Raw genomic sequence first — 17,241 nt, 5'->3', positions numbered from 1 at the left:
AAGGAAACAAATAAGTTTTCTTCAGAAGAGATCTCTCTGGGTCAAATAGCCTGAAGAGGTAGGATTAATTCAATTTATTTTAAAAACTGCTTTGGGGTAAGTGGTTCCAGGTCTCCTATTCTCAGGGGTATGCTGGAGCCCAACCAAACCAGCCCAAGAAAGTTGATTGTTAAATTTTTAGTATTAGCATTTACAATTTTTTGAGAGCCAGTTGGTTTAAGATTTACCATCAATCCCTGATAATGTCTTTGGAGTTTCCTTTGGAGTCTTCCAAAAATAAGTTATGAATAACAGGAAACAGACTGACTGAAATATCAAGAGTTATAAAAGTGAAATAAATAAATAAAAGAATCACCAGGGAATATACATTAGGCTATACTAATTAGAAAAAATAGCAATAGGAATCAAATTTTCCCATCTCAAAGAGCAAGAGAAAAAACCCAAAACAATTGAGAACACAGACTCACCCGTGGTGTCCGCTTCCTGGGGAACGTTAGGTTGAGATAGTTATTATAAATAGATGATTTGTCTAAACTCAGGTCACCATTTTCTCCATAGTTTTTACCCAAAGAATCTGTTAAAAAAAGAAAAGATCGAAAATGAGAACTTGTCAATGTCATATAGCTCCAGGTTTAGGAGGATCCTTCTTCTACTAAGGGACCAAACCAAATATAGTTCCCCAAGTGTATTCTGCAAAGGATCCAGAATGGCCTTTAGGGTTCTAGATCCCTGGGACTGAAAAGGCAATTAGAGATTGGGAGGGAGACCCATAGAGGTGTTGCAACATTTCTACACAGGCAGATCCAAGGAGAAATGATATTCTCTTTAGAGATCACATGAGCTCATCTTCATTTCTAGGAAACCATATAGACAGGCCAAAGGACACCAGAGGAAATAAGTGAAAGGAAAAGGCACCCTGAGAACAGGAATGTGAAAAAGGGACAGGAGAGCCAGTAGCTTACACTGACCACTAGCCATGGGACCTTCTCTTAGGCTACAAAATCATCCTTTGCCAAATGGAAGAAAAGATAGCATCCCAGTGTTTCCAAAATTCTTTTCCACTGAAACCAGGAAAGACCAGATGCAGTTCAACTCCTTAATGACTTGAGGACCCTGAACAAAATGTTGAACTGAAAAGTTTCTTACCAACAGCTCTGAGTGGTGTCCCTCGAAACAGCTCATAGAACTTAGAGAGGTACATGACCAAGCTGAGCTTGTCTGGCTCCTGGGCAGCTGCCATCTCTTTGCCTGTGGTCATGGGGGGGATTCCAAACTCTCGCTCAGCAATGTCAAATGCCAACTGGTTGTTCCCAATGGCATCTTCTTCATTCAAAGAGTCAAAGTTGCTAAAGAATAATGTGAGAAAAGTCAAAAGGACAAGGGAGAATGGCTTCCTCTAACCACCTCAAAAAAGCCAAGCCAAGCCAAGCCAGGTAGGTCTATCTTTTTGTTTATTTTTGCTTATTTGTAAGGCAGTGGCGTTAAGTGACTTGCCCAAGGTCACACAGCTAGGTAATTATTACGTGTCTGAGGCCACATTTGAATTCAGATCCTCTTGATTCCAGGCCTGGTGCTCTAGCCACTGCACCACCTAGCTGCCCTCAGGTAGGTCTATTAACATGACATGCTAAGTACCCAGAGCCACTGCAAGATACCAGAAAATTGAAAGTACTTTAGTGGTTCGACAAGCATTTATTAAGGGCCTGTTCTCTGCCAGTCACCCTGAAGGAGCTTAGGATTCATAGAGGAAAAATGAAAACATTTACTGCCATCAAGTAACTAACATTCTATTTGTCAGCGATAGTAGTCACTATTTAGTCATTTCAGTCATGTCTGACTCTTTGTGATACCATTTGGGGTTTTCTTGTCAAAGATTCTAGAGTGGTTTGCCATGTCTTTCTCTGGCTTATTTTACAGATGAGGAAACCGAGGCAAGCAGGTGAAGTGACTTGCCCAGGGTCACACAGTGACAAAGTGTCTGAGGTCAAATTTGAACACAGGAAGGTGATCCTCCTGATTCCAAGGCTAGGAGATATCAGATTAAAAGCTTCTTGGGGGAAGCAACATATACGAAATACATACCAAGTAAATACAAAATAATTTGGATCATAAACTTAGGGCTGAATGGGACCTGAGAGATATCTATTCTGAGTCCCTCATTTTACAGAGGAGGAAACTGAAGCCCAACTACAATATGCTGTACTGATTTCCTTTCTCCTTCACTCAATTATGCTTTCCTCTACCCTTGAAATAACTTTGCATTTATGATGCCTACTACACAATAACAATTAAGATTTATTTGAATACATTTTTCAACTATTCTATAATGGTTTCCCTCAAGTAGAAGGCAAGCTCCTTGATGGCAAGCATGCTTCGTTTTTGCCATTGTAGCCATTGTGTCTCACACATAGGAGGCACTTAGCAAATGTTTATTGAAAAAATGAACAAATAGTGACACAAATGCTTGTTAACTGACTGAGATTCTCAAAGTGTAAGAATATGCTAGTGGGGTGGGAAGGTGATTTACCAGATAACCCTCACTCCAGCACTTCACAATAGTAATGGTCTGCACCATTTAGCTAATCAGAGCCTCCATCAACTTTCCTCCCAGAGACCTCTGCTATGAGCTGACAGGATTCCAAAGGCACTCACATGAGTTCGGGTCTAAAGCGATGAATAAGGGCACATAAAGCAAGACCGCTTCTCCAGGAAGTGGTCAGATCTGTGATGTCGACATGCTGGTAGCCTTCAGTCTGCTTCTGACACCAGGTTAAAAGCTTGTTGGGCCGGATGTCGGATTCTGCAGTTTGAGTAAAGGACAATGGTAAAGGACTCCCATCATCTATAGGACCACTGGTTGCTGACTGGGGTCTTCTGATTCTACTGCCTCTACTATCTTCTTAGGCCATGCTAGGCTTTTGCTCCCCTCTGCATGTTGGCACTGTGGGACAAAGGAGGCCAGGGGAAATGTCTACCCATAGCAGATGGCTTCTTTTTCTGCATTCTACTCTTTTCCTAGTGTAGTTGGAAAAGTGGCTTCTAGGACAGATGGCAATCTAGGTTAAAATAAATGGTAGCTACAACTTGCAAGTGGTTACACTCATCTATCCATTCAACCATCCATTGTCTCATGGCAGACACTGAGAAGATCCAGAAGGAGAGTGACCTAATCTTTGTCCTTTGGCACCCTACATTCTAATGAGGAAATTAAGAACAGATACGAGATAACTAGAGAATCAACCTAGGCAAAAAATACCTGAGTATCAGATATACAAAAGCACAGGTAGAATGTAGAGCAAGGGCAGCAAAAAGAGATGCATATAAGTACAAAAATTAGGGAACTGAGGCTGAAAGAGATAAAGCAACCTGCCCATGCACATACATATCTGAGACAATATTTAAATTCAGGATTTTCTGATTCCATGTCTAGAACACTTTACCCTCTTATTTGACTTAGAAGAAATGTCATACCAGAAGATTTCAGAGCAATCCAAAAAACTTCCATGATGTGACACCAAGTCAAGATAGCTGAGCCAATATATGCTACAATGATTCTGGTTGTTCTAGGTCTGTGATCTAGATCATTGGTGCAGGGATCTTCCAGTGAGTAACTTCCTCGACTGGAACAAATAATCTTAAAGAAATGCTTGAGGGGTAACATGACCACTCTAGGGACCAGGAAGAGTCAGAGGAAGCAGATCTTAGATCTAGGATTCTGTGGCCAGCTTCTCTCCAGTGTGTTAGGCCTTCTTTTACCCAATGACCACAACAATGTAAATGAAAACAGCACTCAAAGGCAGCAAAGTCAGGTCAAATAAATACAACAGATAATGTGATATCAAGTTATTAGAATCAAAGACATAGTCTTCCTTTTCTGTTAACCACTGTAAGGCTTCAAAAAAGGAAATTGGCATTCTCTTGTCTGAATTTTTGGCAGTTTTGCTTATGTGTTTTGGGCCGAAGTACTTTGGTGTTTGTTGAAAAGTGTCTGGGGTGTCAAAACAAAAATGTATTAATAATTCATTTTAAACATAGTCAAGGGAGCTAAAGTTCAACATGGACAGGAGATGATGAAAAGCAGACAAATTCAATAAACTGAATGTCAACCTATTACCTTTTATAAAACTCAAAGACCCTCATGAGAAAGGAGGGCAGTGGAAGTCAATGAAGTCAGACCTGACAAGGCCTTGAAGGAGCTTTCTGACAATGTGACTATTCCAGTCTCATAAACAACAGTACAATTCTTCAGCCCTAAACCCATACCTCTTCCAATAACCCCTTCCCTCTCCCCAGCTAGAAACTACAAGCCAGATGGGAACTCAGTGACTAGAGTGTGATGAGACAGACTCACCCCGCCGGGACAGACTGACTGATCTTCTTATGGAGCCCAATCTCTCAAGAGGCAAATGATGTAGCTCCGTAGTAATGTACAAATGCTTTACCTGAAAAGATGCAAAGTCTGGATAATGGTGTGCTGCCATCCCTCACCCAAATCTCCCTGGCCACTGCTGCCCGGCCATGCATGATCCACCTCCACCCACTCAATACTGTTCGGCTTTTGTCACATTCACAATTCCTTTTTTGTTCTTTTTCTGCTTTTCTCTATCATCAGACAACATAACCTAACACAGTGCAGTCAGTGAGGGCAGGTTTATCAATATGCTGCTAGCTCTCAGGACATCATGCTAATAAATAGTGGTATGGATCCCAAGATTCAGATTTAGATTGGAAGGGTCATCACAGGCCACCTAGTCCAGCCTCCTTATTTAACACAAGAGAAGTAAGGCCCAGAGATATAAGTGCCCAGGGTACCTCCAGCAAATACCAGAGCCCAGGACCTTGGACCCCCAAATTCAGCATTCTGTTCTCTATGTCTTGCTGCTTAGTGATATGTCTAATCATAGATTTCATTTGCCTAGGTGATTGGACCAGGGTAGTCTGATGGGCAAGGTGGAAACAGATTCAGTGAGATCAGGGATGAGGAATGGAGTTGGGGAAATGGTGTGAGTAGAGGGACCGAGTCATCCTCTAAGGCATGTTGTCCAAGTGGCTTGCTGAGTACATATATGGCATAAGGAGGACTAAGTAACCACTTCCTTCTATTCTCTGGGTAATAAGGAAAGAATGTGAAATACTTTCCTATTTGACTGTCCTGGGCTGGAAGGGTAGGGGAGGAAGGGTAATTGCTAGTGTGGGTTTATGTGTCTGCCCCAACATTTCAAGCCATGTTTCCCTTCCCAAACCAAGAGGAACCTAACAGAGGGATAGGGGATTCAGAGAGAAGCTGACCTGATGGGGCCGCACACAGTTTGAGTTGAGATTTGGGTACCGAGTACCAGGGTCCAGGGTATACTGTTCAAAGTTCTTACTGATGTTCTCAGGAGTTGTCTGAGGCAACAGTCGATAGAGACTCTCCCTGTTTGGAACCAGAACCCAAGAGTGAGAGGCTGCTTGAGGGACCCTGGGCCCCTTCCCTGGATGAAGTTATTGCTTCTCATACCTGGGATTAGCATTTTTCCCCCCATGGCCTACTCAACCATGGCAGAACAATAAGGGTGAATTGGGGAAATCTTTAACTTCAGAAACTAAAAAGAAGCCCAGTCCCATGGAATTGTGTGGTCCTGATATAGCTGCCCCTTAGAAGAGAATGTTCTTTGAGCAACAAGGCCAAAGCAGTCACCCCATTGCCTTCCTTGTGCTTGATCAACTTTCCCAAAGTCTGAAACTCTCTTTTTCTAATGTTTATGACCACTGCAACCTCAATTGCATTGCCACAAGTGTCCCAGGGGAATAAAAATAGCACAATCATAATAATCAGGGAAGGGACCTTAATGGGGAGCCATTAAGTCTAACCCACTGCAAGAATTCCCTCCTAAAGCAAAGGAATTAGGGGTACCTTTAGAAACTAGTTCCATTAAAACATATCCTCTCTGCCTTTTGGACTACCAAGTATTATCAGGAAATTCAAGGCTTGGAGACTTCCCAGGACAAAGGCAATTAGCTGCTTCAAGTCTCTCCCTTCCCCAATCTGTCTTCCAGCAAAGCTGCCAAATGATATTTCTAAAGCATCTGTTATAGTTGAGTCATTTCAGACGTGTCTGACTCGTCTGACTCTTCTTGACCCCATTTGGGGGTTTTCTTGGCAGAGATAGTGGAGTGTTTTGCCATTTCCTTCCCCAGTTCATTTTATTGATAAGGAAACTGAGGCAAACAGAGTTAAGTGATTTAGTAAGTATGTGGCTGAGGTCAGATTTAAATTTAAGAAGATGAGCTTGCCTGACTCAAGGCCCAGGGGCCACCTAGCTGCCCATTCCTAAGGCAAAGCTTTGAACAAATCAATCCTGGGTTCAGTAAACTCCAATGATTTTGCCTTATTATCTCTAGGAACAAACTCTCCAGTTTTATTTCTCTGCCTCAAGTCTCTGTCTGTCTGTCTGTCTCTCTCTCCCACACTGATATTTCTAAAGCAGAATTCTGACCATAACACTACCCAGTTCAAAAAAAACACCAATGGCTCCCCATTACCTCTAGGATCAAATAGAAATTTCTGTTTGGCATTAAAATAACCTGGTTCCAATCTACTTTTCAAGGCTTATTAAACCTCATTCCTCCTTAATGAACTCCGTCTTCCAAGCAAACTGAACTTTTTTACTGTTTCATACAAACAACACTCCATTTTTGTCTTCCAACCATGTCATCACTCACCGCTCAGCCAGGATCTCAAGGGGTGGGATTCCCTGGTCCCAACTCCTCACCATCCATGCTGTATCAAAGGCCGCCAAGAAACCACGAGCACATCCTGTACCCATAGGCCAAAAAGGCTGATGGGGAAAGGGGAAGAGAAACAACCAAGAACTTAGAGAAGCAAGAGAAAGAACCAACAATACCCAATGACCCAGATTCTAAAGGTTCCCACTGTTCCTTATGGTTCTTACAACTAATCAATCTTTTGTTTTAATGGGCTCACAAGAATAGTCACTGAAACCAGGGAGAGGATCAGCTTCCCATGGTATAAAGATGACCTGCCCAGTTACCCTCTAGCCCAATTATTCTGAATGATATGAGTAAAAATGGCCAGTTTTATCTTTCATATAAAAAGGGTATTGTATGCAGACACATATGCAAACAAATGGATCAGTATCTCATCCTGCTAGAATACAGGGCTGGCTCCCTTTGTTTTTCCAGTAAGTAAATGGGTTTTCAGAAGGCCAAGAAAATTTTCTTTAATGAGTACTGCCAACTGGCCAAAGTCTTCCCTGAGATGTTCCCCGAGCCAAGGTGATGGAGCAAATCCTGTTTGAGTTAACAAGAGTATAGGGACCCACCCCATTATGTAACTGGAATTTTGTTCTTTAAAATGCAAGCTTATACTCCTAAAGAAGAAAGCCAAGACAAACTACCTCTAATAAGCTGTCTCCCACCAAAGCTACAAGGAGCTGATGGGATTGTCTCTCCCGGACTAGAGCAGCATTCTCAGAGGCATACATGGAGGTAAAGTCAAACATCGCCACGTCTGGCTGGCCATAGTGATTCATGGCAAAGTCCAGGGAAGGTAGCTGGTAATTGGTAGCAAAATCAGCTGCTTCCCTTGCATAGGACAGCAAGCAGTCTTGATTTACATTTTCCGGGCCAAGCAGGAGATCTGTGTCAACATAATCCTGAGGAGACCAACAACATAGCATGATGAGAGTCTAGAGTGGAACTCAAAAGTTGAATTGAAAGAATGATAGGCAAAAATGATGGCAATAATGTGAAGGAAAATAACACTAAAAGCCATGGGAACTCGGAAATATGCAGTGACCCACCATGACTCAGACAATTGAAGGGGACATATCGCCCTCCTCTCAGCCAAAAGGCAGTGAACTATGGGAGTGGAATGGGTCATACATCACCAAAGTCAATATGTTAGTTTGCTTGGCTCAACTGTACTTCTCGGTTCTGAGAGAATTCAAGTATGTGGGGAGGTGATTACTGGGAAATGACAGTGATGTTTATAAAACCATTGGTAAAAAATTTTTAAAAACTTTCATATCAAAAGAATGCCACAGAGTAAAACTGGATTGAGAAAAGAATTTGAAAAAAGAAAAAATATTATTTAAAGCTGTTCTTTTCCTGGAAAAATGGACAAAGACAGACCCGGTTTTAGAATATTTTTAGCATTATGTTCCAAAGGGCTGTTTCAGACAACCTTGGAAAAAGAAAGGACCTTTGAGTTCATCTAGGCTATCATATATCATTTTATTTATATAAAATATTAATATCATTTATATAATAAACTTAAACTTGTATATATATATAGTTCTCATATATTTAAATAATCATTTATTCTTTTACCATATTCATTAAACACCTACTGAATATAATGTATTCAGGCAATGGAAGAGACACAATGCAACAAGCACATAAACGCCTTTTATAAGCAAGATACCAGGTTAGATGTTGAGGACACCAAGTTAAGAAGAAAAACAAAGCCCCTATGCCCCCAAACTAACATCCTATCTTGGAAAAGAAGCAACATGTTTACAGACAAATAGATGCATCATCATTTAAGGAAGATAGAATGAATATAAATAACACTAGGATTAAGAAAGACTTCCTTTAAGACACTACCCATGAGTTAAACTTTGAACAAGGGGTTCTAAACAGTACAGAGGAGGAGGGAGTACATTCCAGACATCATGCAAAGTCTTGGAAGTGGGAAATAACGTGGAAAGATTAAGCAACAACAAGCAGGCCAGTTTCACCAAAACACAGAAAGCATGAAGGGTGGAGATATGAAATAAGTGTGAAAAGGTAGGTTGGAAGGAAACCGAGAACCTTGGCATGCCAAGACAAAGATGGAGATGCAGATCATGGAAGTTGGATTTCCCTTAGTCACCCAGCACAAACTTGCTGTTTGTGCTGCCAGATTTTCAAAAAGAAAAGATACAAAAATTTTCCATAAATCAGACTACCACAGGGGTGGTGACGAGGGACTGGACATGATTCCAATTTAAATCCCAGAATAGGAGGCCTTCCTGAAGGTTCTTGATCAGTAAACTTGCAAAGAAGGAAGAATATTTTGCCAACTGGATGGAGAAGAGACCAGAGTATAAAGAGACTAGAAATGGGGAAACCTACCCCAGGCAATCATAATAGACTAGTTGAATCATGATGAAAGTGGTGACCACACAAACAGAGGAAGGGGATACTGACATTAGACATGTAAGCTCCTGAAGGACAGGGGATGGTTTATTTTTCATCTTTGTATCTATTCCCAGTGTTCAATATGGTTTCTGGTATATGGCAGATACTTAATTACTTATAACTTTATTGATCATGAAAGGAGAGTTGATATGACTGGTAATCTGACCAAATATCAAAGACAGAATGAACCAGATCTTCTAAGGGAAGTGAAGTATTTGAGTCAGGGGGTGGAGGAGAATAAGGAGGCTTGTTCATCCTTATAAACACCTCTACCCACCACTTCCCTGCTCCACAGGTGTAGGATTAACAGATGGAATATCAAGAATGATGTCTGAGGGGAACACCACCCACTCCTGAGGTGGATGTAATAAACAGAGAAGACAAAGAAGCTGGCCAAATGGTACCTCTTAATATGTGAGCAATGGGAATCCCAGAGGTAGAGAGCTTCAGTCTGGGACTATTGTCTAGGGAGAAAAGAGGACACCTTTGAATGAAGCTATGCGTTTAGAAGGGATCTAGACAGAAGGGATAATACCTTGGTCCATCATAAAGGATCAGAATAAGGATCAAAGAGAAATGAAAATATATAGAAGAGTAGGAATCAAAGGAAAAGATCCCATGATGTTGCCATAGAAGTACATAGGTCAGCTCAAGGTGGCCAGAGCACAGGGCAGATAAACTGAATCAACAGGTCATTTGGCTACCAAGACAACAGTTTCAACCTGAAACCAAAGGGCCCAGACTGGAAGAGATCTGTCTCCTCCAGGGACCTCCAGGCTGCAGAATGCAGAAGCAGGAAGAACTATTAAAAAAAAATAGCAGGCTCAAGGAACAAGTCTCAGGAGAAGGAGCTGGAGACCAGACTGAATACTGTTGTGGAGGTGCACCTGGAGCTTTTAAGCCTGTGCCAAACTTGTAATGAGAGATGGTTTATGTGGTCTTGTACTTGACAGTGAAATTCTCTCACACTACAGTGAAGTCTATCTATAAATATAAAAATGACTATATCTATCAGTTTCATGGATAGGAAAATCTTCAGAGAAGAAAACAAACTTGCATAAAAGATAAAATCCCAAAGGTGACATCACTTGAGACCTGTGGCAACCTAAAAGGGGATGAGGTTGAGGTGTCAGGGGCCACAGGTTGGGCATTGTGTCATCAGAAACAACAGAAGAGAAAAGAACAAAGAAGAAGGAATGGTAGATGGAGCATGATGGATCAGAGGCAGCCAAGGAGAAGAAAAGCTTTGATTTTGGAGCCAGTAGGTTGGTGTTCAAATTCCAGAACTACAACTCATTGTCTGTGTTGATGCCTTGAGCTGATTGTTTCCTGGATCTTTGTTTGACCTCTTGGGTCCATCAAGACCACCTCCATTCTAAGAGGTGAGGAGCATCCCTCAGGGGAGTAGTTACCTTCCAATGCACCACACCTAATATGGGATCCAGCTCTGAGTTATTTAGTTCATTAGTGCCCAACCATAGTCCTTCAAGAATTCTAAGCTTTGAAGCCATGTGACCCTGGACAGCAGAAGCCATATCTTCCTTCATCTCCAGATTTCCCTTGGATGGCAAGTAGGTATTCAGTTCCAAAATGCAATTATGGTAGACGATATCTATCAAGTGCTGAACTGGGAGTCAGAAAAACCTGGGTTTGCCTCCTGCTAAAGGGATGGCTTATCCTTCTTTCTTGAAGAAGATCATGACATCAGGAAGGTGATGTGAAGAAAAGCACATGAATTGAATTTGAGTGAAGGGGTGCTGTGCAAAGTCACCAATCTTACTTTCTCCTCTGAAACCATCTGGGTCCAGTGGCCAGAATGAATCAGGGTGACCAGAGCTGGCTCTGGATGCGAGGCAATCAGGTTGACACTCCCAAAAGGCACACAGCTAGTATGAGTCAAGTGTCTGATGCTGGATTCGAACTCCCATCCTCCTGACCCCAAGGTCAGTGCTCTATCCACTGCACCACTGAACTGCCCTTCCTGCCTAAGACATTTACTAACTATATGGCAGTGGGCAAGGTACATAAAATTTCTGGTCTTTGGTTCCTCATCGGTATAATGGGTACAATCCTCTCTTGTGTTACTGCCTTGTGAGGATGGAGGGGCTTTTATTTTCTTTTTTTTTTGGCAAGGCAAATGGGGTTAAGTAGCTTGCCCAAGACCACACAGCTAGGTAATTATTAAGTGCTTGAGACCGGATTTGAACCCAGGTACTCCTGACTCCAGGGCTGGTGCTTTATCCACTACACCACCTAGCTGCTCTGGAGGGGCTTCTTAACTCAATAAAACCATGAACTGAGCTGGGCAGAGCTACCCAAGATGGATAGGTTATAGTGGGAGGGCTGTGATAAAAATTAAGCCACTGGAGAAGGAAATGGCAAACCAATCCAGGATCTTTGCCAAGAAAACCCCATGGATAGTATTCTGTGGGCCACAGAGCCATGAAAAGTCAAACATGACTGAACAACTCAACATCAAAGAAATAAGAGGTGTAGTAATCCTTACTGCATAGTACCTACCTTGAAGGTGCAATTGAGTAATTGTATATAAAACATCTTATAAATATAATGTCTTAATAGCAACCATAACGAAAAAGTGATTCCTCTGTATTACCAGACTCTACCTAGAGGCCTTGACCTAGCATCCAGGAACTTTAATTTTTTTTAATTATTTTAAAATTAAAATACTTTGAGAACTGTATTTCACTGTAATTGATTTTCTTTGTATTTTATTTTATGCATATAAAATATTATTACTCTGAGGAGAGGGCAGGGTGCATCAGCTGCCAAAGGAGTCCATAATACAAAAATTGGTTAAAAATCCCTTACTCTGCAAGTCAGTCAGGTGGATCAGTGGATAGTGCACTAGGTCTGGAGTCTGGAGTCCCAATCCTGCCTCAGATATTTATTAGCTGTGAGACTCTGGACAAGTCACAAACCTCAATTTCTTCATCTATAGAATGGGGAAAATTATAGCCCCTACCACCCAGAGTGAGTATCAAACGAAATATTAATTATTAAGTGTTTAGTAGAGTGTCTGATACTATATAAATATTATTTATTACTATTAGTTCTACGGGAAAATTATATGTTCTTTTGGTTTATTGTGATTGGTTATTGTGATCCATTTGGTTTATTGTGACCCCAGAGTGACAGTTAGGAAGACCCCTAAATCAATGAAAAGGTTACTGGTCCAGCTGGCTTACTGATTCACATGTCTTTCCATTAGTTTGTCTGCACCTCTGGTCCCTCATCTATCCAAGAAGGGCACTCACTTTTCACCTTCATTCCTATGTCACAAGGCTCTTGTACAGAGAACAAGAAATAAGAAATTCTGTAATGGTCATGAGAAATCCTTAAAAATGAGCTTCTACTATTAGGAGTATTTTGTACAGAGCTGGATAAGACCCCAGGGAAGAGTCTAATGGATTAAAAAGCATTAAGTGAAAGAACTCACTCAGTTGGGGTCAATGTGTTATAGAATCATTTTCAAAAATGATGATGATAGCACTCCACTGTGATTTACTAAGGGCTTGCTTCAATGACCTTAGAGGGAAAGGAGGGGATTTCAATCTCATTTTAGAAGTAAGGAAACAGGCTCAAATTAGTTAAGTGACTTGTCCAGGTCACAAAGCTAGTAGAGAGCTGAGTTGGAATTCCAAGGCAGGACTTGTAGCTCCAAAGATTTGCTGCCTCCCCCAAGGTGAGGAGGCCCCATTCTCTTGACTTTCTCAGAGATATTCTTTTGCCCACAGCCTGAAGGCAGTGCCCCTCTGATCAACTGGATTCAGATGCCAACATGAACCACCCTGAGGATGGTCCTTCTTCCTGGGGACTTCCACAACAACCTCTGCCAAGGTGTCACACATGCCAACTCGAAGGAAGCCCTGGGGAGAATTGGATTATAGACGCTGTGCGAGTTGCTGCCGGTGAAACCTGGCAAGAGAAGGGATGCATTCTTCCGAGACAAGTGGTGATGACTGAGTAAGGTGTGTTTCGCCCAGAGAATGACGCTGACCTCCCATTGCTGGATTCTTATCTTGCTACTCTCTAGGGCTTGAGAACTGAGAGTAGCGGCTCTGGGGACACCTAATGCTTCTTGTTCTTACCACTGTTCTCTAGTCTCAGATGCCCTGGTTATCTGATATTCAAGCACCAGGAGATTGTAGCCAATACCAGGTGTGGAAGGGACAGAAGGGTGAAAGAGAGGCACAGTGGCAAGGGAGGCTGCTGGTAATGGAAGGGAGACAAGCATGTGGCTGGACAAAGGAAAGAAGGATAAAATAAAGTCAAAGGCTTGGAAGCTGGGTCAGGGACAAATAAGATCAGTGTACTGGATCACCTGATCTCCAGGGTTCAGTTTAGTTCCAAATACTCTGATTTTGATTATCTATGATTTATACAATAAATATAACCATATATATTACAACCAGAAGAGGCAATGCAACAGACAAGTTAGCCTTTCAGGCAAGGAGACCCAGATTCAAGTCTGACATCTGGCAGATGCTGTCCAAGCTAGTGAATCTTTTAGTGTCTCGAGGAGAGGCTTGGAGATTTTGTCATAGAAGAATTATAGAAGTTTCTATTCTAGAAGTTCCCAATAGTAATTACATCATAGATCTGTTCCCCCAAAGCTGACACCCTAACCTTGCATTTCTATATAGTTTTAAAATATATATTGATATTTATTATCTTGTTTGAACCTCAAAAGGTGAAAGATGTAGGGTAGGTATTCTGACCCTCATTGATATATGAGTAAATTGAAGCTTAAGTGGGTGATTTGGCCAAGTTCACTAAGCTAGTCTCTATCCCACTAGTATGAGACTCTCAATTGCCACCTAATCAGGTGTGGCCACTTAAGAAACACAATCGGGTTTAGGGGGACTTGGGAGAAGGAAGAATTAATTGAACTCATAAAAACAAACAAACAAAACCAAAAAAGTCACAAGTCTAAACCTTTGACTGAAGACTTCTCTTAGTCTTACAGCCAACCCAATGGGTTGGGATAGAAGCTGAGAATTCCATGTATTACCATGTTCTAGGCTCCCACAGCATTCTGATCTCAAACCTCATTTCAAGTAAAAGGAAGAAACCAGACCAGATAGAGGTCCCAACTCAATGTAGTTAAAGCAAGCCGTTTCCTCAGCTGTAAAATGGGGATAACGGTTACTTGTTTCATAGACTGTTGTGAGGATCAAATGAGAATATATATATATATATATATATATATATATATATATATATATATATATGTATATATATGTATACATATATATATATTCTGCAAACCTCAAAGGTACTATATAAAAATTATTATTATACTAAATATGCATAGCAGCACTCTGCAGCATTTTGAAAACAAAATAGCTACAGTACTCATCAACTAAGGAATTGCTTCACAAATTAGGGTATGTAAAAACATGGCCAGTTTTGCACCATAATCAACAGTGATTAGGAAGAATGCAGAGAAACATGGGAAGATTGTCCTAAGTGATACAGAGTGAAGGAAGCAGACTCAAGAGAATACATTCACAAGGACACTGGAGTCCAAATCCAGTGTGCTGGAGCACTCTGCAACATACTTGAACTCCGATGAATTATAATGAACACTTTTAGTCTCTGAGAGTTGAGAATGAAAGGAACTTCCTCTCCAAAGAGTGGTGCAGGGACAAAGGATGTATGATATAGTCACTACATTAATTGCTTTTTTTTTCTTTTTCTGCTACAAGGCTGAGTTTGGATGGCAGTGGAGAGAGGAAATAACTGGGCTATGAAGCCAAAAGCCAGTCAATGATCCTTGTCCCCCAGAGTCTTAGAGGAAAACTTTTCCACGGGGTCTACCTACATTCACAATGACCCCCTTATCCAGGAGACTCTGCTTCTTTGCTGTCATGACAAAGTAGTGAGTACTGTCCTTGTAGTAGACAATGTTCTCCAGGTCAATCCCTGCGAAGAGACAAACACAACACTTGTTAAACAAGGCGAGGGATTCTCTCATCATCTCATTCCCTGACATCCACGTCTTGTGATCTTAAAGATTAGAGTCTGGTTTTGGCTTGTGGCCAGGGTGGGATTTATATGGGAGTTTACTTAACTAAACACAAGGACACTGACTGCTTGGGTTGAATAAGAAGACAAAGAATTGTTTTTAAGGAGATGTTCATCACGTGTTGCCCACATGGCAGACAAAGTTTACAGTCAGGGCAGAAATGAGCATCCACTAGATGGCAAATAGAGTGCTGGACCAGGAGTTAGAAGGACCTGAGTTCAAATAGGACCACGGATAAGTAAGAGCTGTGTGACCTTGAGCAAGTCACTTAACCTCTGCTTCAGTTTCCTCAGTTTTTAATGGGGGTAATAACAGTGCCTCACTTCCAGAGTGGTCATGAGGATAAGATGAGGTAATGCTTGTAGAGTGTTTTGCAAACTTTAAAGCATCCCATAGATAACAGCCATTGTTATTGTTCTCGGTATTATTTTTACTCAAGCCAACAGATGCTTCAGTACCTAATCCTTGGTGAAAATACTTGGCACTAGAGGACAGAACTAGGAACAATGGGCGAACCTACAGGGAGGCGGATTTTATTTCAACATAAAAAGAATAGTTTAGCAATTCCAGCTGTTCAACAAAGCAATGTGCTGCTAGGGTGGAGCAATAAGAGTAAGTTCCCTGTGAGTGGAAGTATTCAAATGGAATGATAGAAAATCACTTTTAGGGAGGAAATGAGCAATTTCTTTGGACATCAGCTGGAGGTTAGACTAGATGTCTTCTGAGATGCCCTACAGTATTATCCATCTGAAAAAAGGAAAGCTAATGGAGATATTAGAACCTCTAAAGTACTGAAGTCAGGATCTCTTGTTATTAGAACATAGTGAGAGGCATGAATATAATGGACAGAGACCAAGTTTCTGATTTAGAAAGACCTGGGTTCAAGGGTCACCTCACCTCTGAAAGTCACTAAACCCAGATAACTCTTGAAAACTCTAAATAGTAGAGGGTTTGCTGAACTTCTTTGGAAGAGGGAGTTTCTTCCCTGTAAAGTCCCTCCACCACAGAAATTCCAGGTCTAGACCAAAAAAAAAAATTAGAACATGGCAGAGATCCTCATGAGAATCCCTTTAATCCTATTCAATATGAAGCAGCAACAGGCAAATCATCTCCAAAAAAAACACAAGCAGCAGTCACATAGAGCACTCTCCCACTAGACACTCAGATTTCTGTTAACAGGAAAGAATAAAAACAAGCTTCAAAAGGACTCCACAAAGACATACCACATAAAAAGGTCCAATTGAAAAAATGTTCAAAATTCCTTTATTCTGATCATTCATCATTAAATATCTTCTGTTTACCAAGCACTGAACCAAACCTAGGAGTTAAGACATTTTAAAGAATGCAAACTCCACAAGGGCCAGAGTGGTATAATTTTTATCTTTATATCACTAGCCCCTGTCACAGGGTTTGGCAGTGAGTAAGCATTCAACTAAGATTTAGACCCGAAAGTGATCTTTGAGATCCTTTAGTTCAATCACCTTACTTTATGAATGGACAAACCAAACCCAGAGAAAGCAACCTACCCAAGGTCACACTCAAACATAGAAAATAGTTCAAGGGCAGCTAGGTGCATAGAGCCAGTGCATAGAGCACTGGCCCTGGAGTCAGGAGACCTGGGTTCAAATCCAGCCTCAGACACTTAATAATTACCTAGCTGTGTGGCCTTGGGCAAGCCACTTAACCCCATTGCCTTGCAAAAACTTTAAAAAAAAAGAAAGAAAAGAGAAAGAAAATAGTTCGCACTTCAAGTCTTTCATTAAATCAGGAAACACACTCAGAGTTTAATTATCTGGTAGGAAAATTGTATTTTAGTTTTAAAAGAAAAATGAATGAAGAAACTCTCATTCATGAGACTGCAATCTACCATTCTCATTTTACAAATGTGGAAATAGAGAGGAAGTGTCCTGCCTATGGTCACGTGGTTACCAACTGGCAAAGGTAGAATCAGCAAACCAGGTTTTGTGCCTCCCCCCACAAGAATAAATGCATTCCTCCTCTACCCC

General features: G+C 41.2%; 1 protein-coding gene across 1 annotated transcript in view; it reads right to left on the bottom strand.

Moving 5' to 3' along the window:
* The window catches only part of MICAL2 (microtubule associated monooxygenase, calponin and LIM domain containing 2), a 285,377-nt gene that overhangs the window by 140,641 nt on the left and 127,495 nt on the right, over positions 1-17,241 (bottom strand). Inside the window, exons 10-14 of the mRNA XM_074230325.1 lie at positions 5,290-5,416; positions 4,352-4,442; positions 2,653-2,800; positions 1,147-1,346; positions 468-574 (exon numbers count right to left, since the gene is read on the bottom strand). Of these exons, the coding sequence (XP_074086426.1) occupies positions 468-574; positions 1,147-1,346; positions 2,653-2,800; positions 4,352-4,442; positions 5,290-5,416 (673 nt within the window). The remainder of the gene's footprint in view (positions 1-467; positions 575-1,146; positions 1,347-2,652; positions 2,801-4,351; positions 4,443-5,289; positions 5,417-17,241) is intronic.

This window comes from Macrotis lagotis, chromosome 3 (genome assembly GCF_037893015.1).
Source record: "Macrotis lagotis isolate mMagLag1 chromosome 3, bilby.v1.9.chrom.fasta, whole genome shotgun sequence".
In the NCBI taxonomy this organism is placed as follows: Eukaryota; Metazoa; Chordata; class Mammalia; order Peramelemorphia; family Peramelidae; genus Macrotis; species Macrotis lagotis.
Note: the sequence above shows the minus strand (reverse complement) of the source record. Positions and strands in the feature narration are given on the sequence as shown.